We start from the raw sequence: 24,553 nt of genomic DNA on the forward strand, positions 1-24,553 counted from the left end.
GTACCAATTCCTTCATATGGTTAAGATGGAGTACAATTGCTCTATCGATTTATGCCCCAGGAGAGAAAAGCCATCATTCTGTTTTCTGAATGAAGTCTGCGGAGAAAACAATTAGAAAAAGGAGCAAACAAGACCTACCACCAAGTAATCACCCTGGTTACAAGAAGAATCACTGTTTGGAATCTGGAAGGGCTGTTCAAAATGGACGGCGATGGTCAGACCTCTCTGAACCAGGACGTGCCAAGAGCAGTTGAGGTTGGAAGGGTAGGTCTCTGGATAGTTGGGTGACGTGATTATCCCTCTGTCTGCATGCAGATAGCCACCACAACCTTCCCAAGAGGAAACAAAGAAAATTTAATTTTTTCATTGAAAAATTAAAGAAACTCTTTAAATAACATTGACAACTAGATATTTAAGCTTTCCTGTTTTTCTTGAGGATTTTCAAAGTCAGGCAAGAGAAACGTAGTTTGCAACTAACTGGGATCAAAGTGTGGGAAATGATTAGCACAACAAGCCTTTATTGAGCACGCTCTATTGAGGACTCATTTTGTTGTTGTTGCTAAGCCTGGGATAAACAAGGAAGCAATAGAGACAGATTACTTACTTTCAGAAAGCCTACTTTATAGATAAATAAGACATACGCGTACAGTAAACACATATATAATAGATGAGATGGTGATCATTTCTACAAAGTAACATGAACGAGGAGAGGGGTAATGGTACGGTATTGTCTGAGGAAGTTAGAAAAGGCCACGCTGTTGGGTCATATCTGAGCAGAACCTGAATGAAACGAGGGATGGAGCCATAAGGCTTTGCGAGAGAAGAGCATTCCAGGCCAGTCAACAGCTGGTAAAAAAGCTCTATGTGTTAGTGGTACGTCGTGGAAGTCAGAATGAAACAGAATGAGAGATCCAAAAGGTAGGTGTTGCAGGAAACTGAAAGCACTTATATTTAATAATAAGAGGAAGACATTGAAGGGTTTTGAGCATCAGGATGGTATGATCTGACTTAAATTTTAAAAGGATCACTCTGTCTGCAATAGACTGTAAGAGGGAGTGGGGGAAAGCAGGGAAAAGCAGAAGCAGGGTGCCCAATAAGGGGATGATTTCCTGAGTCCATCAGAGAGATGATAGATGCCTGGACTAGGATGGCAAGGAAGGAATGGTGAGAAGTGGTTGGAATCTAAATATATCACGAGGGTAGAACCATTTTGATCTGTTGATGATTAGGATTTATGGAGAAAAGAAGAATCAAGAATGATGCCAAGCCTTTTGGTTTAAATAACAAGAAGAATGTACTTTCCACTTACTAAAATTGGGAAGAATGTGGCATGAGAAAGTTTGGAGGTGAGTAGTGGGAAATGGGGGGAGTCAAGAGTTCAGTTTTCCACATGGTAACTTTATATGTCCTGAGTTGGTCATACATACTTACAGGAGAAACATGAGAGAGAGTGAGAGGTTGGGAACGGAGGAAAGATTATGGACGGAGCAGTCATTAATTTGCCAGCTGTCAGGGATTGAATAGCTCATCAGAGTGAGTGTAGAGAGTTCACACAGCTAGTCAAATTGCAGAGGTGGAAATTTATCTTAGGTCTGTCTAATTCCAAAGCCCATTCTCTTAAACCACCATGCAGCCTGCCTCCCTTGAGTGTGAGGAAGACGATTTATCTTCAGTTGCTCCCTACTCTATAAAAGGCATACAAAACAGAGGAGAAATTATTAATTTTTAATGTCTAGATTGATAATCTACTTTAAAATTACGTCTTTCAGTTAAAAACATGAGAGTCTTTTGATATTCCATATCCCATGGACTACTTTTTGAAATTTAATTTGGATTTAAAGTTATTGGACTTCACATTTTGTCATTTTGAAAGTCTCAATCATACTACACACGATAGCCTGTCATATATTGTGCACATCCTCTCACTCATCAAATTCATATTTCAAGAGCAACAAACTCTTCCTGCCACCCTTCAAACGAATTATTTCAACCAAGGGATTTATGAAGACATCTTCCGCTATTACTTTGACTGATGTAGAAATACTTCCGTTATTTCTAAGACTGATGATAACTCTGACTTATGGCTCCTTTGACACATTATGGCCTTGTGCTGTCTGCTGGTTCCAGCCCACAGCAAGGCTGAAAAATTGAAAGATTTTACTCTTGTGCCTACTGTGGAGGGAAGATACCCCACCCAGAGAGCTGCAGGCAGGGATCCTTTTAACAACTTGGCCACAGTGTTTTTTGGATCAGGACTCAGTACCTGACCTCAAGATAGCCACCCCGAGGCTGGGCAGACACCCATGTGTTCTAACTTATAATAAACCTGTGTCCTGGCAAGAGAAAATGAGCAGAGAATATTAGGGAGAGAGTAAGAGCTAGGTGAGATGAAATTAGATGAGACTAAATGAATTAAAACAAACTCATAGAACACATTACTCTTGTGAAACGACGCGTTAAAGCCCGCTCTGGTTATGCTGAAGTCCGAGGTGAAATGGATGAACATGTACTCTCCAGTAGATCGGATGGGTCCAGGGATCTCTCTGCCACAGAGAACTGCTAGCTGCTGGGCCATGTTATTGTCTCCTAGGACCAAAGAATGGAAACATCAGTGTGAAAATATGTCTTCAGAATGTCTGCCACCACCAACCATTTGCAACCCAGCCAAAGCGGCTCACACATTTTTCTCAGAACATCACCATCCCTAAGACACAATGGGAATTCTCACAGACAAGGACACTCTAGGGGATATATCATTCTGGTTCTAGTTTGTAACGGTGCTGCCTGCCTTTTTCTTTAGCCTTTCAGATAAAGACTTCTTTGACAGTTCCCACTGTCTTTCTAAAAACTGGCCCACAGTTGCTCCTGGCACTAAAACTCAGAATCAGAGCACCTGGGGTTGTGTGTGACCAGTGCTGATGTGTGCATTAGACACCGAACTAAATTATTCTCATTGCTGAAGGTCGAGTATCTAACAGAGAACAAAGGTTGGTTCTTCAGCCTCAGATCCTAAACTAATGTTATAAGGTCATTTGCCAAGGTGTGTGCCTTTGGCTCCAAAGGTGTTTTTCTTGTTTTTACCCTTCGTTCGTTTGTTGTTGTTTGCTTGTTTTGCTGTTAAAAGGACACATTGATGTCCATGTGTGGAAAATGAGAAAAATAGATTTAGCAAGTATGCTCTCCCAGAGACACAAAGGAGGGCGGGGTCACCTCACAGCCCTTTTCCCTTTAGTTCCTCTTGGACATAAGTTTCAGTCAAAGCAACTATGCCAGTCAAAGCTAGAAGAGATCAAAGGAGATTATAACAGATTGGATTCCCTGGCTGGAAAAACACATTGTTTTTTCCATAAGGTGGAGAAGTAATGAATTTCAAGCTAAGGAAAAAAAAAAAAGAATATGAGATATGAGGAAATTTCCCTTTTCACACAACCAGCAAACTGAATCCTTTTTTATATTGATTACCACCTAAAACTCATTCATTATTAACTACTTTAGAAAACAAAATTATTTCCTGTAATTACACATGTAATAGCATAGCTACAAATACAACAAATGCTTGAAAAGGCTTTCTTTGGAGGGTTTCTGGCCTCTGGAAACTTTTGTATTTTTTTAATTCAATTTTTTATAATTCAAAATTTTATCTCTAACTCCTTTTGCATTTATCTTCGATATGCTATTTTGCTACACACTTCCCCCCAAATTGTTTTTGTTTACTTATTCTCTATTCATCTGTCTCTCCAGATGTTGAAGTTATTAGGTGTTGTTATTTGGTTCATATATGTATATTTTATCTCCCTGTGAGACTGGGGAGGGTTGACTGATTTTGGTTTCTTTTCTAAACTTCACCCAGACTAATGAAACAATGCTTATCTTTAAATAATTACTTATCAATTAACTAACCGATTTGGTAGATAACCCAATAACCACAAGATAGTTTTCTCCTTTCCCAGTAACCAAAATAAATATTATAGTATTTCTAGAACTTTCCACAACCTCAACATATGGAGTACAGCAGGAATGAAACCAGTCTTTAAAGAGGACAAATCAAAGAGCAGTAAAGGACTGGGATTAGAAGGTAATTTGATGTTTCTCTCACTAGTTCAATATCCTCATTTTAGAGATGTGGAAGTTGGAGGCCCAAGATTAGTAGTAGCTGACATTTATTGAGCAATTACTATTACCAGTTGGGGTGCTTTACATGTAATACCTGTTTCTATCTTCGCAATAACACCATTAGTCAGGTATTACTATTATCCCCATTTTGTAGACAGAAAACAGTCTTAGAGGGGATATTTAATTTGCCTAAGATCATAGAGCATATAAATCAACAAGGATTTGAAATCTTGGACAATTATCTCCAAACTACGTTATTAAATTATTTCATTAAGATAGTAACGTCAGGTCTAGGAATAAAAGGATTATTGATTTTTTTATATATTCTTTTTCTCTTTTCTTTTTCTTTCTCCTTCCTCCTATCCTCCCTTTCTTTCTTAACCTTTTTTTTTTTTTTTAGGCCCAATGTAGTTTATAGAACCTCAGTTTGTGGAACTCTTTGGTATACAAAATTTGTTAGTGCGTGGTCTAGAGAAGACTCAATTTTGCAAAATGACAAAGCTGCAAAATTAAGAAACAGGTGGGAGAGTGATTCGGCTCTCCCAAGAAAGCCACAGGGCCTTTTGTGGGGTGGCCCAGGAATGTCCACAGCCACCCCAGAGCCACGAGGGTGTGATGACTGGCCATGTATCATTGCTACTGGCCCATTGGCTCCAGGTATTTGTTTCAGAATTTCATGTGACCCTGCTACTCCGAAGCAAAAAAAAAAAAAAAGGTGGACAATGAACAAATAATTGAAGTGAGACTTTAAAATTTAATTCTAAAAATATATTACCACTGTGCAAATGAAAACAATACCCAACAACTAATACAGAGTAGACACTCAATAACTATTTCTTGAATGAGTAAATAAGCAAATTAGGAAAGAATGAACCTATTGGGCATCTACTCACATCATTAGTGAATAAAAAGGAATCTATATGGATAGGTCATACAACCAATTTGAAATTTTGCCATTGCTTTGGCATATACTTTAATTTGCTGAGCTCTCTCAAGTAGTCTATTTCTCAGCAAGAACACCTTCATTCTATGAAGAGCATATGATAACACCTCTTAGAATTATCTCTACCAAAGTCAATTGAAATCTAAACTATTCCAAATTCTCTGTCTACCAAATAGAGAATTTTGCATTCATTCACTTCTCTGATCCCCACAACAACCCCAGGAGGTAGATTTTTGTCTCTCTTTCACAGACAATAAAACAGACTTGGAGCCATTTAGTAACTTGTACGAGGTCACACAGAAGAAGAGAAGGACAGGCTACTCGGTTTGCGGCTTCTAAGAAAAGTTATTGGTGGAACAAAAAGCAACTCAATAAAAGTGATTTTTAAAAAAATAACGGTGATTTACTTATGGATGCAGTTACCTACTGACGATATTTTTAAAGTTTCTACTGGGTTCTGAATGCTTAGAATATGTGTGCGAGGACACATGCATTTTATTGCTTGATAAACGTAAAAATTTTAATATCCACAGAAATGCCCTGATGTGAGGAAAGATGATAGTTCCTCTGGGCAATATGCTGATAGCCGATTGTTGATAGGAAAAGGAGAGGAAGTTATGGTTTACCATCTCAGCATGTCTGTATGATTGATTTGAGTCTTCCTTAGGGTCCAGACTCCACCCACAGAAAATAAAGCAACTCTGCAATTTGATTTTTCTCACTGTATTTTGTGTGGGTCTAGGGTTGAGGGGGTAAGGGAACCAAGAGCTTGCACAATAGCAACCTGTGGGCCGAAAGCAAACACATGTTTGTTTGGTCCCCAAAATGGCTCTGAAATGCTTTTCATTAATTGTCAAATTTTAACAATTGGGAAATGTATAGAAAATTCTTTATTTCTCACATCTCTTGAAAAATAATGCCTGTAGTACTGAACCCGCATTCCTAACAGCTGTCCCTTTAATTGTGTTCTCCAGTTTGACGCTTCCCTAGTTATGTCACCTGTTGTCTAGGCAGGCATTTGAGGTTGTAATATTTGTGATGGACAGGACTGGTTCTCAAACGTTAGAGACCATCAGTGTCACCTGGAGGCCGGGACTAGAAAGGCAAGTAAAGCACCTCACATCAGGGGCAAAAAATCTGAGGAGTGCTCAAGACCACAGAAATCAAGATAAATAACATCTTAGAGCAATATTTTAAAAATTGAATTAAATGTCAAATGAACAAAATACTAATATTTTAAATGAAGACAGGTTCTTACTCTTGCCCAATCTTGCCCTAATCTTGGCCCTGCCTGGAGGCCTTTTTAAGTCACCGATCTGGGACCCATCCTGAGAATTTCTAGTTTAAGAGCTCTGGGCTGGGGCTGATAATTAGCATTTCTATGGTAACACATTCCCAGGCGACATGGATGTGGCTGGCCTGGGGACCACATTGGGAGAAACTCTAGTCGGAGGACACGGCCTCCCTATTCTTCTCGGGCCCATGCAAATTGTGAAGCACAATTTTGTATGTGTTGACTGCTAGCATTATTCATGTCAGTCACTCAATGCATAGCAATACCACACCTATGTATAGAGGAAAATACGAAAAAAATATTAGCCCTTCATTCTTCCCATCTACCCAGAGATTCAGTAGACAAGGGGAAGTGAATGTGTTGCAATTATACATACTTTCTACCCTTGGATCTTAAAGTCATCGGTATAAAACACCAAGATTTATTTCCAAAGCCTTTCAATAAGAAAGTAGCACCATGTGGAAACTCAAGACTATTATTATTTCCTACTTCCGTCAACAGTAGTGTTTCCTCCTAGGAATTAAATGCTGTCCCTGACATAGTATGTGGGTGATTTTGCTACAGGCAATTTCGTAGTTTCCTCACGTTCTTCAGAAATGGTAGCCAATCCCAGTATTTGATGCTTGCGTTGACCGGGATAACTGTGAAATTCCATGCAATATGGATGAAGGCAGTCAACAAGCATGGTTATAATGGAATGTCACTAAATATGGGCCAGGGTCGAAACTTATTTTGTTTGTTTTCAAATGTTTCTCACCGTCTCGTATCACAAGTTTATCATAATTGCATGTCCTGTGAGCTTCGATGTCCATGGAGAGGATGTTGAGTTCCACGGTGGACTCAGGAGCCTGGATAAGCCACATACAGTCGGCCCTGTTACCATAGCTGTCGGGCCAGCCGGGAGAGAAAAGGAAGAGTGGCGCCTCTCCCGTCCTCAGGAACCCACCGCACGCACCTGCACAATGCAAAGCAACACCTCTGACATACCTCTGACGCAAAGAAACTAGACTCACTTGAAACTGTCAGTCCTGTGACGAAGCGAAACCACCAATAAACAATTTTCTCGTAGGAATCTATACATATTTTGAACCCACTGATTCAGACAGCTGTGATGAACATAATTTTTGTGAAGAAAAACACATTGTATTCTACTTTTTTCACCATAATTTTGCCACACAACCCATTCATTAATGAGTGCCTACTGTTTGCTAAGATGAAGTAAGTCCATGTAGAAGACATTATTATTATTATTATTATTATTATTATTACCTACATAGAACTCTGTTTATGTTTCTTACGTACTTTAATCTTTACCTTTTTTGTATAGCTATTCATCCCATAATTTATGTCGAGGCAATTTTGAAATAATGTTCAATTTGGTAAACTTAAATATTCAAAAAAGCTTATGAGCTTATAATAACAATGGTCTTTCATTATTTTTATTCGTTTTTTTTTAAATAACAGCTTTATTGAGCTGTTATTCACACACTATAAAATTTACCCTTTTAAAGTGTATACTTCAGTGGTTTTCAGTATATTCACAAAGTTCTGCCACCACCACTGCTATCTGATTTTAGAACATTTCCACCACTCCAAAATGAAACTCCATACCCATTACCACTGATTCTCTATTTTGCACTCCACTAGTCCATGCAAATCAATAATCTACTTTCTATCACTATGGATTTGCCTATTCAGGACATTTCCTATAAATATAATCATACATTACGCGTGGCCTTTTGTGACTGGCTTCATTCACTTAGCATAATGTTTTAGGGATCATTGGTATTCTAGCCTGCATCAGTACTTCCTCTATTTTAAGGCTGAATAGTATTCCACTACGTGATTATACCACAGTTAGTTCTTCCATTCACCAGCTGTGTCACATTTAGTGTGTTTTCCCCTTTTACACTATTAGGAATAATGCTTCTATAAACATCCATGTATAAATTTTTTTGTGGACGTACATTTTCAATTCTCTTTAGGGATATAACTAGAAGTGGAACTGCCAGGTCATATGGTAACACCGTGGTTCAATTTTTGAGGAATGGCTAAACTGTTTTCTAAAGTTACTTTTAAGTTCCCAGAGAGTAGAGGGTATATTTTGGTTTCTTTTCTTAGTCAGTGCACACTTACCTCAGTCTATCTATAATAAATCCTCAATAAATATTAATTGAATTAAATTAAGTATCTGTATGCATAAGACATGCTGATGGCACAATGTTCAATATATTAACACATTTGAAAATATTAAGCTTTTCTTTCATTTTAATGAAACTTTCAGAATGTTATGTCACTGTGATATAATCCTTTATACTCTCTAGATAACAGGTAAATCGTAAAATTCTCTCACCCTCTTACTTTATCTTTTCCTTGTTCTTGGCTAAGAAAAATGAGATTTATGATATTATATTTACTCATTCATTTAAATCATATAGTTATACAGTACATGAATGAGAAGAGGACTTGCTATTTTTTTGAATATTAAATCATATTTGCTGATATAATGTTTTGCATGAGTGATTCCTTCTCTATTTTGAGATTTGTGGACATAAGAAAAGCTTAATTTTAGTTTATTTACAAGAGCTACACAGACTTAAATGGAGCGCTCTAAATTATATTTGATAATCTTGCTAATGGCTCTTTGCTCTTAGATAAATAGATTAATATTTTAAGGAAGAGATTCATACTCAATGTTATGAAAGTACTTTATAGGGGAGGTGAAAATAACATCTCAGAACAGAATACTAAGGGGCATTAAATAAAAATAAGCATGACTTATCCCTACATCAGTGATCTCTGCTGATACAAATTACCAACAAGTTAAAAGCAAATAGACTCTAATCTTTTAGGGTCTGTTTTCTCCCAGAACAAGTTCACAGTTTGAATATTCTTCAATGAGATCTTATGATAATGTGTCCCAATCAAATATCTCAAGAACAAAAACTATCCTCCAAGAAATATCTGCGGAAGTTCTTCTATGTCAGTCCTCAAATCCATAAAAGCTATTCAAAGTTGCTTAAACAAAATTTCAAGGAAAAAGCACAGTCTCCCCAAAACACTGCTTATTGAGAGAACTAAGGATGTCTTAAAAATAATTTTTTAAAAAAGCTTAAAATTTAGCCCAAATTTACCTTGAAACATGAAGATTTACAACCAGCTAAGGAGAAAGTAGAGCATTTCTAAAGGCAAATTTAAAATGAAATATAGAGGGGGAAATAGTTACTTCTATTAGTGGATCCGTGTGTGTGTGTGTGTGTGTGTGTGTGTGTGTGTGCATTTGCAAATCAAATTTTTAGAGATCTCTAAGGTGATCTCTAGAAATTGTAAGTAGAATACCTTATGGATATTAATATGAAAAATATAATGGGGATGTAGCATTTTTAATGAAACAAACATATAGTTTTTATATATTTATGAAATTAAAAGAACACCTGAATATATGGAGGAAGGTTTTGGGTCTGTACTTCTTACTCATTTGTGTATTTGGTCCCTATTATGGTAGGACCCTTTGAAATATTGACCTACACGTATCATCCCCTAAAAATAATTTCATTTTTTATCAAACACACCTGGAGCAATGGTAGGTAAAGGTCCAACAGAGGCATTCATTGCAAACCACTCCAGAAGGAATCCTTTCCCTGAGACTGAATAGTCAGAAGAAAACCGAAATGTCAAAGAATTTCTAGTGGAGCTAAAAGATTCAGTCTGGGTGCCACAGTAAGTTCCAATCAGACGGGAATGAATTCCAAGCCCATCATAAATCTGCATGTAAAAAACAGATAACAGAGCAATGAATTTAGGCAATTATCTCTATTTTTTCTTTGTTAAGAAAAACTAAAAGGATGCGGTATGCTATTATAATGTTATCATAATGGAAAAGAACACTAAATGAGTAAACCTTATATATCAGTGTAAAATAAAAATTGTCATTAAATATATAATATGATTGCAATAATTTAATGTGTTTAAAATTATTTATATCTTTGCTGTAGAATTACATTAATAAATACACTATGATTTATAATAAAATTTGGGGGTAGAAAAGTGGGAACCAGGATACTTGCACACACAGAACATATTGAATGTACTTTGGGGTTTCAAAGGGAGGAATTAGGAAGAAAGGGAAAAAACAAGAACAGGGAAAGGTTTGAGAGAAAGTTATCCTAAAGGAGACTGTATCTCCACAGAAGAAGCAGAGTTAATGACAACAAAAGTATCATAGTTTGACATAATCAATAATGTTGTAAAGATTTTGTAGGGGGTCAGATGGGCACTTGGCTTATTAGGGAGACCACTTCATGGACGGGGTAGATGCCTGACCACTGAGCTGTACAATTGAAACTGAATAATACTGAATGTCAACTGTAATTATAAATATTGTCAAGTATAAATACATATATATAAATCCTCAATATTCATTGAATAAATCCTCAATATTCATTGAATAAATCCTCAAATATTCATTGAATTAAATTAAGTATCTGTATGCATAAAACATGCTGATGGTACAATGTTGTGTGTGTGTGTGTGTGTGTGTGTGTGTGTGTGTATGGTCACGGGATGTGGAGTACAGCATAGGGAATACAGCCAATGGAACAGTAACAGCTATATACAATATCAAAGGGGTAGCAGATTGGGGGCGGGGGTTATCACTTTGTGAGAGGTGTAAATGTCTATTACATTGTTTTCTACATCTAAAACTAATAATAATAATTTAAAAAAAGAATCATAGCTTGCAACACCTTCAAAGCACTCAGTCTTTTTCGATTGGTTTAAAATATTAAATTACCTATTTAGAAATATATTTCATGATAGTTCCCAAACACATAGCATAGAGCACAGTTTTTTTTCTGCACATGTAGATGGATACTACACAACCACATTTCCCATTCTTCCCTCCATCTTCTAAATAATTTGGAGCAAATTCATTATAATTATTATTATAAATTTCTCTACCAAAGCTACTATGTAAGTTCTTTTTCAAATTATGTAATAACTATTTCACGCATGCTGAGCACCTATCAAGTACTGAGTTCTAGGCGAGGCAATGTGAACACAAGGTGAATGAGATGAAATCATGGCCTTCAAGAATCTGATTGCAAAATAGTCAGACGTACAGAAGCAGAGAGTAGAATGGTGTTCGCCAGAGGATGAGGAGAGAGGGAAAGAGGGAGATCACGATCAAAGGGTACAAAGTTTCAGTTGTGCAAGATGAGTAATTCTGGAGATCTCGTGTACCGCAATATGATTTTTGCTAACAATACTGTATTATATACTTTAAATTTACTAAGAAGGTAGATCTTAAGTATTCTCACCACACCAAACACACACACACACACGCACACACACACTAATAATAATAATAACCATGTGAGATGATGGATATGTTAATTAGCTTGATTATGGCGATTATTTCACAGTGTATATGTATATCAAAACATCAAGTTGTACATCTTCAATATATACCATATTTATTTGTCAAATATATATCAGTAAAACTGAGAAGACAAAGAATCTGATTGTGTTTCTGGAAAGGATATAGTGATCAATGTCTGGGTGGCAACGATCACCACAAATTTTCTATTTTTATTTATTTTAAAAGGATCCTTTGAATTTTAATATCCTAAAATAAGAATAAGCCTCATAATGGGATATAAGATAGGATAAATAATTAAGATATACATATATGCCTAGATAAAGCCCAAGGGGCAAATTATAATAATGCTAAAAAACAAACAAACAAACAAAAAATCTTCAGTACAAATAAACAGAATACCAGAATTACCTTTGTGATTCAAGATTATAAGTAATCTAGAGGGTAATCATGATTTAAAGCAGACCATCCCATATGATTTGCTATGCTTGAACAGACATTAACTTGGATTTATTTTTGCCAATAGCAATTCACCAAAAGTTATAAACATCGATTGCACTTGGGAACTCACCCTTAATTTGTCATAATAGCAGTCTTCTGCTGATTCAATGTCTAGCTCCAGTATTCTACCATGGACAACTTGAGAGGCATTCACATTCACTATCCAGTGGTAATCAGAGTTGTGGGGGTAATTTCCAGGCCATAAGGGAGAGGCAACTTTCCCATGAGTTCCCACAATATTATCATTGCCAAATACTAGGAGGAAAAACAGAGCAGTAAATCAGAACTACTTAGAACAGCTCTCTAATCAAATGAAAGAAACAAAAGGCAAGGGGTGTTGAAAAGGATGGACCTCTAATTGACTATGATTTCTTTTCTGAACACTGAAAGAAATACTACTTCCCTTTTGGTCTCTGTGCTATCTGTTAATTCATGGAGAGGGTGATTTTGTGAATGGAACTCCATCTCCTTAAAAGGTTGCATGATGTGAAAAGAGAGGAAAACTTCCATTTGAAAAAGGGTTGGTTCCCAGTCCCCAGGGGACTGGCAGCCATGGGAAGGGGTGGTGTTTCCAGCCCCATTCTTCAATTTGGGTTTACCTGTTTTACTTTGTCTTACAAAAGAGTAAAACATGCTTTTAAAAACTGAAAAAGAGAAACTAACATTTGGGAACCACATATACAGCAGCTAATTATGAAAAAGGTGAGGTAGAAAATAAAAATAGTTAACATTTTATGTCATTAGAAGAATACCCTGTAGTTCTTCTAACGGCATCTGAGCACTTAAACCAATCCCAAAGTAATACTAAAGGTTTTAAATTTGAACAATATAGAGTTTATGTAATCAAATGAAAGACATTTCTACAAATATACCAAACCTGAACTATAATACCTTTGAGGCTGACTCCTTAACACAATATCACAAAAAAACGCTTAACAATTAGGTAGAACTAAAGCTTAAGAAAAATATTAGAATCCTTGAGGGTTCTCGCTGGCTCTTAATGAGCCACTCATATATAATTTACTTTTTCTAATATATTATATAATGAAGTAATTCCACAAAGACAATAAATATAGGAGAATAGTGTAGAATTCGGGATTGTTCTTAGTGCATTCCTGAAAGGAGTGTTATCCTTTCTAGTTTGTAGGACTCATTCTGGAAGTCATCAGTGAAATAGAACCAACTTACTGTTAGTAAAGGTGGCCTGGAAGCCTGTGCCACTGCTGGAGCCATCTGAGACAAATCTAATCCACAGGATATGCCCAACAATGGATGAATAATTGAGGGGGAGGACATTTCCACAGTATCGTCCCACCAAGTGACCAGTAGCGTTTCCTTCCCGGATCTCTACAAAATCTCTGCTACAGTCCTGAGACTCCTCCAATTGGAAAGTTCTGATTTGGAACAGAAAGGAAAAAGAAAATTTTAGGGGGGTACAAATTGAATAAATTTTGGGATTACCCTGAACCACATCACTTGTTGGGTTAACCTGTTCACTTTGTTTGATGTTTTTTACCTTTAATCACAATATTTTCAACTAACTGAAGAAATTTCTTTCACTGGGTGAGGGGGTTATCACTTTGTGAGGGGTGTAAATGTCTAACTATTACATTGTTTTGTATACCTAAAACTAATAAAAGAGAGAGAGAGAGATAAACAGAAAACAGTAAATAAACAAAAACAATTTATTTCACTAAATACCTAGTCAAGAGATACAAAGATAATTAATACACTGCCTTCAAGGAGTTTTGTTTCTAGGGGGAGAAATTGGTCAAGAATACAGACAAAAAATATTATGAAGCAGAATATCCTAAGTGCCATCAGAGCTACAAAGTTGTGCAAGAATTGACAGGCAGAGGTGTCACATTTGATTATGGGGCTCAGTAATAGCTTGATGGAAAGATTTTTTTTTGAGATGGTAATATAAATATCAGCTGAATTTAGGTGCAGAAATGGAAGACAGAGAATGCATGGCAGTAAAAGCATATATGCAGAAAAATGTGGGGTATATTTAGAAATCTGTGAGAGGTCTAGTTTAGTTGGAACTTTGAGTACTTTTAAGAAAAGATTCGAAGACATAGCTGGGGCAGTATGTTGGCCTAATTTTGGCAGAACTTAAATGCCAATCAAAGGCACGTGCATTTAATTTCTGGAAAGGTAGAAAAAAATATGCTACTGTTCAAGCATATCCTATTCTTCTTGTTTTATATTTTGCAATTATGATGACATGGGGGAATGGAGGGTGGGAAATAATATCTATGTCACATAATGGTCATTGGTAACATATATAAAGTGTCTGTGACACAGGTGCTAAATGAATGCTTTTAAAATTTGGTTTTGATGCTTAAAAAACTTGGATATTCTTGAGATAGTATGGTATTGGTGTAAGGATAGACAGATGAATGACATAGAAAAGAAAGTCCAGAGAAAAAGTTACAAATATGGAGCCAATACAGCCTAATCCACAGCTTCAATAAATCAATACTTCAACCCCGATCTTATGCAAAGTGTAACAAAGAATACAAAAGAGGGGACAGACTCCAACTTATTTAATGAGGTTAGTACAACCCTGAGAGTAAAATGAGTCAAAGAAGGTCAAAACAAGAAAAAGCTTAGGTCAATCTCACTTAACAATATAAATGAAAAATGTTACATGAGATGTTAGCAAAATGAATCCATCAGTTTGTAAAACGTAAATCTCAACCAAATTTAACTCACAATGGTTTAAGATTAGAGCATCTATCAGAGCAATTCAACATACACACACACACACACACAGATTAAGAGAGAAAAATAGATGCAAACATATGTTAAGGTGGAATCAGTGGAAAGAGCAGAAAAGCGTTTGATAAAACTCGACATCCATTCATCATAAAAACACTTAGAAAATTAGGAATAAAAGGAAATTTTCTTAAATGGATGAGAAATGCCTACCCAAACCTATAGCAAATAGATGTAAAAATTTTAGAACACTTTCTTTAAATCATTAACAGCACAAGGAAGCCTGATCTTATTACTTTGTTCCACATTCTACTGAAGGGCTTTCCAGGGCAATAAGAGAAGGAAAAGGGGGGAAAGGTTGAAAGGATTGGAAAAGAAGAGCTATAAATTGTAATTCAAAAGAGCACATTCGGTTTTAGATATTTACTGAGCACCTTATTATGTCAAGCCCCCCACTTCTAGGCACTGAAGATACAGCAGTAAACAAGAGAGACAAAAAATTCTATCATTCTAAATAATGGAATGGTTATTGGGTAAGATAACATACAATAATTAATTGGGTTTCCTTATACCAGCAAACAAAAATTTAGCAACTGTAACTAAGTCATCATTCATTCAACAAATATTTGACACTTTCCTGTACCGCCACACACTGTCATGGGGACCAGGGTTAGACAACGAAGAAAACAGATGATGCTTGTCCCGTAGGGGGGCCTGTATTATAGAAGGAGAGATAGATAACAGACAATAGGTATATGATGAGGCAGTGATAAGCAATAAGTGGAAAAAATAAAGGAAGGAAGGTAGGGTTATTTTGGGTAAGGTGGGCAGGTTGCATCTGTAGTTTTTAAATGGATGATATTTCCAATAGCAACAAAAAATAAGATGCCTAGGAATAAATATAGCAAAATATCTCTAAGACTTTTATGGAAAAAATATGAAGTTTCAGTGAAGGACTTAAAAGAAGATTGAAATAAATGGAGATATTCCAAGTTTAAGAATATGAAGAGTCAGTAAATATTCTCCCAAAATTAATCTGTAAATTCAATGTAATTCCAGTAAAATAAAGGATGACTCCATTTATGTAAAATGTAAAACAGAAAGCAATACTATATAGTGTGCATGGATATATATATATATATATATATATACACACACATATATATGTATATATATATATCCATCCATATATAAATACATATATGTGTTTGTATATATGCTATACATATGTGTATGTACATATACTAAAATTATAAAAACATTTGTGGAAGTGACACACACAAAATTCAAAATATGGGTTACCTCTGTGACAAGAACATAAAGGGAAATGGATGGAGTACTTTTACTGTCTTAGGTCATTTTATTTATTTAAAATTAATTTTTAAAGAAAAATGTAATTGGGTGGTTAAAAAAAGGTAAAGACATGAATGCAAGCTACTGTTTTTTCAGGAGTAATGGGAGGGAGTCTTTGTTGAGAGAGAGAAGGACAAGATAAAAAGAAGAAAGAACGACCGAGTAAGACTATAGAAAGGAACTGTTGGGAAGGGGGAAAATAATGTCTTGAGAATAGAAAATGTTCTTCTCAACTGTGTGTGTTTTTCAGCCAATGTTCAATATTATGCTGGATTGCGAGATTTCACATGACGCTAAGTGTAGTGCTCTATGTTGGCTAATGGATGAAGATGCTTACGGTGGAGACAACTGCCTGGGGGCTGTGGCCACCTCCAGCCCCACGACAGGCCAGTGTATCGGGCACACCTCGGAGCCTTCACTGCTGCCCAGAGCCCTGGGGCAAACTGATTGGTCAGCTCTGCTCTACCACCAGCTTCTCAGGCCAGACACTCGCAACCATAGGTGTCTAGCCAGACAAACAGTGAGTAAGTGGCTACCACAATCCTATCAAGGTGGGTTACTACCGTACAGATATTCTGGATCTATGTTCTGGAGTTCTAGCAGCAAGCTATTTGTAGACTGATAACTGAGTAGCAGAAGAAATCAGGAAATACACACATCAGGCTAAATGAACAATACATTTGTCTTTCGTCTTTCTTGACGATTTGATTTTTGATAATAAAAAGAAATGTATACCTACAATCATTTTGTTAAAGGAATTGTTCTGCATCCATCTTTAGGATGATTGCCAAGTTTTGCATTTAAATTCAGGCTCAGTTTTATTGCCCATAAAAGTATCAACACCGTGAAATATGCTAAAATTGTTTTCTTCTGCTTCTCAGAAAAAAAGGAGAAAGGGAAGTCATTTTCCTCAGCGGGTGATTTACATGAAATCGCCTCTAAAACCCTTCTACTCAGAGTGTGCTACACAGCATAGCCTGTGAGCCTGTGTGAAATGAAGAAGCAGGCTCCATCAACCAACTGAATTAGACTGTGGATTTTTGCAAGATCTCAGGTGGCCAGTACGCATATTAACGTTTGGTCCACAGTTTGGTCCAGAAGGTTACTAAGTGCTGGTTTTTTTCCGTTTTAGTACCAGAATGGTATGATCCAGTGCTAAATGCCAGAAAAGACATTTGATTAGAAATGATGGGAGGATGATAGCTACCAGAATCAAATCCAACTTTTTAAAAAACTTATGGTTCCTGGAAGTCTTTGTTTCAGGTCATTACATTTTGGAAACAAATCTCCCATTTCCAAACACTTTGGCTGAGATTTGTGCATAAAAAGTATGACGTGGAACAAAAAGAGTACAATCACTGCTTCTCATTATCTCGTTTTGATCCTTGAACCAAGATCAATCCCTTTCTAAAAGCACTCTGCAAGCATAAAACATATTTTTTTGCTAATTCCTTCACAAAAAAACTCTTTTTTAGTTTTTATTTCTCCCCCCCTCCTTTTTGTTGCAGATTCAACCATAATTTCTCCAGTTTTTCTCCCTACTCAATTTCACCACAGTGCCCACAATCCAAACCCCATGTTTTAGAACTTGATGTATTCCATATGCCTCTAATATGCTTCTCACACACCCCAGAGGAATGTCTACAGGCATCCATCTGGATGTAGTTTAGATCAGGGCAGAAAGAACTTGCAGGCCTTGCATAAAGCCCTTCTCGTTTTCACCTGCATAAAGAGAAACATCTTGCATTCTATAAAATTTATTTAAAAATAAAACACAAGCAAGTAACATAAAATAATCAAAATTAATTTCTTATGGGTGAGAAAGGAAAAAGCTGAGTCACTACGATTTGTCTATGCAAAAATTAGGATTTTAGTGTCCCTTAAACAGTAAAATGGGTGGAACTCATTTTTTTTTGTTTCTCTCCCACCTTCTAGAAGGCGAGCTCAGTGTTGTCCAATTGAATTTAGCTGCAAACTGCCATACAAGATACTTTAGAAATGGTAAAGTGAGAGAATTTAACATTTCATTGAACATCTGGCATGCATCAGCTTTGTGCTATACATTTTAAACTTAACATCTGTAATCTCAACAGTGGCCCTATGTGTATATGATTATCTGCTCTAGATGAAATGTATCTCTTTAGGTTGTAAATGAATAGCTTCTTGACATTAATTTATTAGTAACCCATCAAGAAATGAGACCTTAAGAGTCTTAAACATCCCCAGTGCCTGACCCAATGCCTGGCCACCACTGAAGGTCAGATTGGTCAGCAGTGTGAATGTGGCAGAGATCCAAAGGAAAAAGGCCAGAAAAGGAGCCCTTTTATTTGGCCATCAGCAGGCCTGCTGAGCCATGTGAAGGACTTGGGACTTTACCATGAGGATAATGAGCATGTGTTATTCATTATTATGTATAAGCATCTAGCATGGGAGTAACATGAGTCTGACTATGTGCCTAGCACATAGTAGGGGCTTGATAAATATATGTTGAATAAAGGACATATAGATCAGGTAAAAATTACATAGTTACTGTATATTACATATATATTACATATATAATTACATATATAGGTGTGTATATTTCTTCCCATACAGAATTTTGTGCTTTTAGTACAGACAAAAATAAAAACCACTTTCTGATGTAGCAACTTAAACTTGCAGTGCCTTTCAGGCACTCAGAGGGTGTCTTTGTTTTACAACAATGCCACTTGTACCCTGAAGAGGCACTTTCTGATTGATGGACTGAAAGAAAGCAACTTGAGATGTTTGAATGTGGGTCCACAAATAGGGCTGTTCTCTCTTTTTTAATCCGTTCCTAATGCACCGAAGACAAGTCAAGGAGAAGGAGCAAGACTTTTTTTTTTTTTTAATAAACAGACCAAGTGTCCTCAAAACAATCCTCCTCTCTCAGCAGTAAGTAACTTACTGGATTCTCTTCAAAAGCAGAATTAGTAATCCCAACCAAAGCCCAACTGTATATAATATAGTATAATAAATAACTTTCCATTCAAAGTGTCAATTTAAATACCAAAATCTTATCATTCAATATTTGTTAAGCATCTATTCCCAGTGTGTGATGTATCACAGGTACCTCTCTACTGATGATTTAAAAGTCTCATTTCACTTACCATGTGCTTTTCACCACTTACTTCCAGAAAATGCATTATTGTTGTTTAAGTTAATCAAAGGCCACTCAGAACGTGGTGGGATCCTATGATTAATTCCACACCCATAGATCATATTCAAAAAGTCTTATAGTTCAATGAGGAAGATGAGAGTTATTTAACAACTCAACCACTAAGTTCCAAAAAAAATTACCAAATCATTCTTCTGTAAGAGTAGAAGGAAAGGGTGGAGTGGGGGTGAGGAGGAGATAACGTATATAGGCAAGAAGCCATAATTGAGATGGGATTTCTGCTGGAAGAAAGAATGCTAGTATTTTCTGGAAGGATCTAAATGTTTCTTTTTGTTTGCGTGTTTTAAAAAAAGATAGAATTCCTGTTCTCTGAAAATGAACACAAATTAATGCTCAGGCATGTACTTCTGTAATATCAGGCAGGACTCTGGAACTATTCTCAAGAGAATTTTAATGCTATTTATAACCCAAACTATGACTAAACCAGAGGAAATTTGGAAACAGACTTCCTAAAGTTCCCACCGTATTCTCTAACAGTTGCTTGGACACATATGCTATTAGTTATCCATCCTATTAGTAACAGTGCTTCCTTCCTGCAGATTCACTGAAACAATACACCATAAAAAAGGATTTACATAAAAGACAGCTGGAGCCGGTTGCCAGGGGAACTGACAATGTTCCAGACACATTCCACGTTAGAAGGATAAACTTCCGGGTAGCCAGGGCTGTTGAAGACGCCTTCAGTCATGTGGAAGCTTCCACCACAAGCTGGAAGGAAAGAGACACAAAGTGAGTGCCAGAGCCAGGGTCCAACGAGATAAAGGAGAAACAGCACTAGAGAACCTGTCGGCAATATCACAGGACAGCCTGTTTCCATTTCTCATTAAAAAGAAGAAAAAAAACATCCATGCCATGTAAAATAAGGAAAAGATTCTGAAAACTGAAGAATAAAATCTACAGGGTATGGCAGATCAGAAGAAAGCTCTGTGGTTTCTTTGCTCAAAGCCTTTTCTCCCTGTGAACTATAACTTCAGGTAATAAAAGACTGGTTTTAATCCTACAACCCACTTGGTATTTCTGACCAGGATGAGTTTCAGCCCTGGCCTACAATAGAAGGCAGTATTCCAGCACTTGCCTCTCAGCGGAACACAGAAACACACACGCAAATCTTCTATGTGTTGTAAGGCTTTTCAACACGAATAAAAAGGAAGCTGCCAGATGACAAACAGCACTTTCCTGGCTAAGAGTCCCAGTACTACGTGGCTCCACTTGCCCCTTTTACGCCCACGCCACATCCATCCAGCCATCAGTGACAATACCAGATCCTGCCTGAGCCCAAATGCGAGGCCAGGGAGACTGGAGAATAGCAGTTGTTCATCCATGAGAGATGTCATCAGACATTGTCCATCAGGGGCTGCGTTAATGAACATGTCATGGAGGAGAACACCAACACACTGACAAGCAAGTCAGCCAAGATCATTCCAACCAGTTCTCCCCACTTCCAGATTTCCCTGTGAGCAGCTTTAGTCACAATAGCCAAGGTATGGGAACACCCTAAGTGTCCATGGGTGGACAAATAGATAAGATGTACACAGTTCATTACTGCTAGAATCTACAAGTATGTTAACCTAATTTGGAAGAGTGTATAGTTAGTCACAGGCGTGATCTCAGGAAATTAGCTTCTGGCTCTAAAGGTAAGAGCCCCAAATGACAAACCAAGGATTTTGACCACATTCCTCTGAATCGGGTAGCACCATTTGCTAACGTGTCTTACCTGAGGATGACGCGGCATATGTAGCATGGAAACCATCAAAACTCACACTAGAATCAGAGATGAACCTCAGTGTCAGAGCATTGCTGAAGGAAGTGATGGGGTGGGGCATGGTGGCGCCACAATAGCGGCCTAAAGAATGAAAAGAATGACAAGGAGAATGGACGATGATACAGCATAGGCCACTATTTCTAGCACTCAGGTATCACCTGAACACAAGAGACCCAAGCGAACAGAAGACATCACGATTAGGAGAAGCATTTGAATAAAGGTCGGTGTTGGAGACAATGCCAGAGAATTGAAAGTGAACTATAAATACAAGCATGGGGGAAATCATTTATAAACATGATAAAGAACATGAGGAGACAAGAAAAATGTAGGTGACCTGGCTCCAAATGTAACTAATGCTAACATCTCTAGCACGGTAGGAACCTGCACAAATAAACATACTAATACTTAAAAGCAAAGTACCGTGGCAGAGGGAAGCATGGCTGCTAGAACCCAAATACCTAGATGCAACTCCTAGCTCTGCCATTTACTAGCTACGGGACCTGGGTAAGTTACTTAAGTTCTCTGTGCCTCAGTTTCCCCACTTGAGAAACGAGAATATCGGTAATCATGAAACCTACATCATAAAGGTATGAAGGTTGAATTACTATTTACTGAGTGCTTAGAATAGTACTCAGTACAGGAGAGTTCTACGTAAGTGTTTGTTAAATAATTAATATACCCTCATCTTCAATCAAACGCTTACAGGTAAAAATCACAAAGCATTGTCCCCTATTGTCTCAGGCTCTGTGCTGGGCACCAGGAATAAAGCAACGAGTAAAACAAAGTCCCTCCTCTAGAGGGAGCCCGCCTTCTAGTTCAGGCAGAGCCCCTCAAACGCGATGAGGGACTCACGGAGGAAGTTGAAATCACCTGAGATTATTTTGCTTGCGGACATTTCAGAAACCAGACAGTGGCGATGTTTGGTTTCACTGAGATATCTTACAAACCGAATTCCAGATTATTTATTTACTTATGACTTTGTTTGTTTGCTTGTTTCCACTGAGGACAAAACCAGGGAGGGGAAATGCCCAATGTGAATATCAGAACTGTGGACAACTATTAACAAGAAATTTCTCACAGAATATTATTGAACCCTGGGGTGGACTGCATTTCACTACTATCTAAAGTGGTGGCAACTTTTCAATGGAAACAAACAAACAAACAAACAAACAAACAAAGCAACTGTTCACATCCTTGTGTATCAACAAACTGAGATTCTTGAATCCCCACATTAAATCCTGCTTTCTTACCCCCTAATTATCTTTATTTGGCTTATGCTGCTCGTTGTTTTTATTGGAAACATTCTAACCTTGAATGACAGCATACACATATGTTAGACTATAAATAAAACACAGCCCAGGCCACAGATGTGCATGAGTCAACACCGCAGTACCTCGGAGGGGCGCGTCGTCATAACCACCATCCAAAATTTCTAAGAAGTCTCGGGTACACATCATGCTGCTTTCAAGTCCAAAGTGGGTAAAGGAGAGGGTAATATGATTGACTGTAAGGAAAAAGAGAAGGCTATTTAATAAAGTACTGGCAAATAAACACAGGAAGAGAAATTCTACCTCTGACAATTTCACCTGCGGGTTCATGGTGGAAGAAATGATTTGGCAGATTTGTACAGGGGTTGAGTGGATGAAGATAGAAAGGGACCACTACTCTGCTGAAAGGTTTCCTCTGACGAGTGACAGAATTGATGTTTTTGAATATGCCTATAGAATTGGAAATGCAAGTAAAGAAGGGGACTCCGGGGTAGGTTCACTCCTTGGCCTGCGGGGAATGGCTTGTTGGAATATATGGTCTTTACACATTTTTATATCAGCCGTTGCTGTGTTCTTCTCCCAAGTATTTTTCTCTATAGATCAACTCTCTTAAATCCTGATTCTTTCTGTGTGATTGTAAATAAGATTCTCTTTTCTCTCGGGCACATATATCCTAGCACTGCCAGTTTTACTTCAAGGCCAGAGCCAGGGCCCTGAAGGTTCAGAGTCATTTATAAAGAAAGCTTTGAATTGCTAGCAGAACACCAAGTGCCTGGGTATAGTTTTCTTTTGTTGTTCTTCCAGGGGCCCTAGTCTTCAGAAGAGGATCTTTTCTTGTTGCTCTCTTTGAACCAGTGAGATCTTTCACCTAAATGCTTTACAACTCATTAGAAATTATCCTTAGGTGCAGAACTGCTGGGCTCAAGGCAGGGGGCCTCTTTACCTAAGGTTCAGGCTCCTGCAGGCTGGCAACTTTCTCTGGGGCTCCCTGCTCCCAGGTTGCAACTGGCTAAGGATTACATCACCAACCTCCAAGTCATATGCGTGCCAGTAAAAATATGTATCTGTTAACTTTTAGCATCCCTAGGAGAAGTGTTAGAGAATATCAAAGCCAAACTTCATTTTTCAGATTAGCTAATGGGGCTTCATTAGCTTAAGCGATTTGCCTATTGTCACACAGGTCATTAATTACAGAGTGAAGTCAAGAACTTAATGCCTTTCCCACACTATGTCTGAAATCATGAATTTTTCCTGAAAACTTCAAGGAAGGGCAGGGCTCATCTGAAACAAGATCCATAAGGGCCTCAGATGACACTCTGTGGTCACTTTGCTTGAGTCCGTAAGGGTCCCCTCATTTTCTTGGTGTGTAGAAGGTGGAAAGTAATTCTCACCACCAGATTGTTACCAGGTCAGAAAATAAGATTTTAGGATTCCAAAAACTAAATCTTGCAAGCACTGATTAAGTGTTTCTTCCAGGCCTATGCTGGGATTTTTTACTGTTAATACATGCATTCCAGGAGAGACTGGGTTTTATAATTAGCTTCTGCTTTGATTAAAGATCAGTAAGCTCATGACACTGCATTCCCAAACTACGAGTCATTAATTTTTCAGTTTGTGGTTCTTATTCTTTATTCCTTTAGCAACAGTCTTGTGCATCAACCACACTCAAGGCACACATGTCAAAAACGATTTATTTATCAATTATTTTTAATTACTCCCATCCCACATGCGGGTCAATATAACAAGGTTATAGGTTTGGGTTTTTTTTTTGTTTTTTTTTTTTTTTGGTTTTTTTTCTTTGCTAGGCCTTGAAACTTCAAACAAATTTGAAATTAAGAATAGAAATTACTTCCCTATCAGATTAGGAAATGCTTGTTCTCGTGCACATCAGGAATTGGGACTTCCGAAAAAGGAAGATGAAGGCCATCAATTGTTACCACCGGGAAGATAAGGACATTATTAGTCATAGATGGACTTTCCCACAGACACCATCCATCCTGGTTCCTTTTCTGTTTCCTTTTTGTT

General features: G+C 37.4%; 1 protein-coding gene across 1 annotated transcript in view; it reads right to left on the bottom strand.

Moving 5' to 3' along the window:
* The window catches only part of CUBN (cubilin), a 238,602-nt gene that overhangs the window by 84,640 nt on the left and 129,409 nt on the right, over positions 1-24,553 (bottom strand). Inside the window, exons 34-42 of the mRNA XM_074324816.1 lie at positions 22,654-22,764; positions 21,213-21,341; positions 20,074-20,206; positions 13,417-13,622; positions 12,299-12,483; positions 9,923-10,115; positions 7,108-7,305; positions 2,440-2,586; positions 139-329 (exon numbers count right to left, since the gene is read on the bottom strand). Of these exons, the coding sequence (XP_074180917.1) occupies positions 139-329; positions 2,440-2,586; positions 7,108-7,305; positions 9,923-10,115; positions 12,299-12,483; positions 13,417-13,622; positions 20,074-20,206; positions 21,213-21,341; positions 22,654-22,764 (1,493 nt within the window). The remainder of the gene's footprint in view (positions 1-138; positions 330-2,439; positions 2,587-7,107; positions 7,306-9,922; positions 10,116-12,298; positions 12,484-13,416; positions 13,623-20,073; positions 20,207-21,212; positions 21,342-22,653; positions 22,765-24,553) is intronic.

This window comes from Rhinolophus sinicus, linkage group LG02, assembly GCF_036562045.2.
Source record: "Rhinolophus sinicus isolate RSC01 linkage group LG02, ASM3656204v1, whole genome shotgun sequence".
NCBI lineage: Eukaryota > Metazoa > Chordata > Mammalia > Chiroptera > Rhinolophidae > Rhinolophus > Rhinolophus sinicus.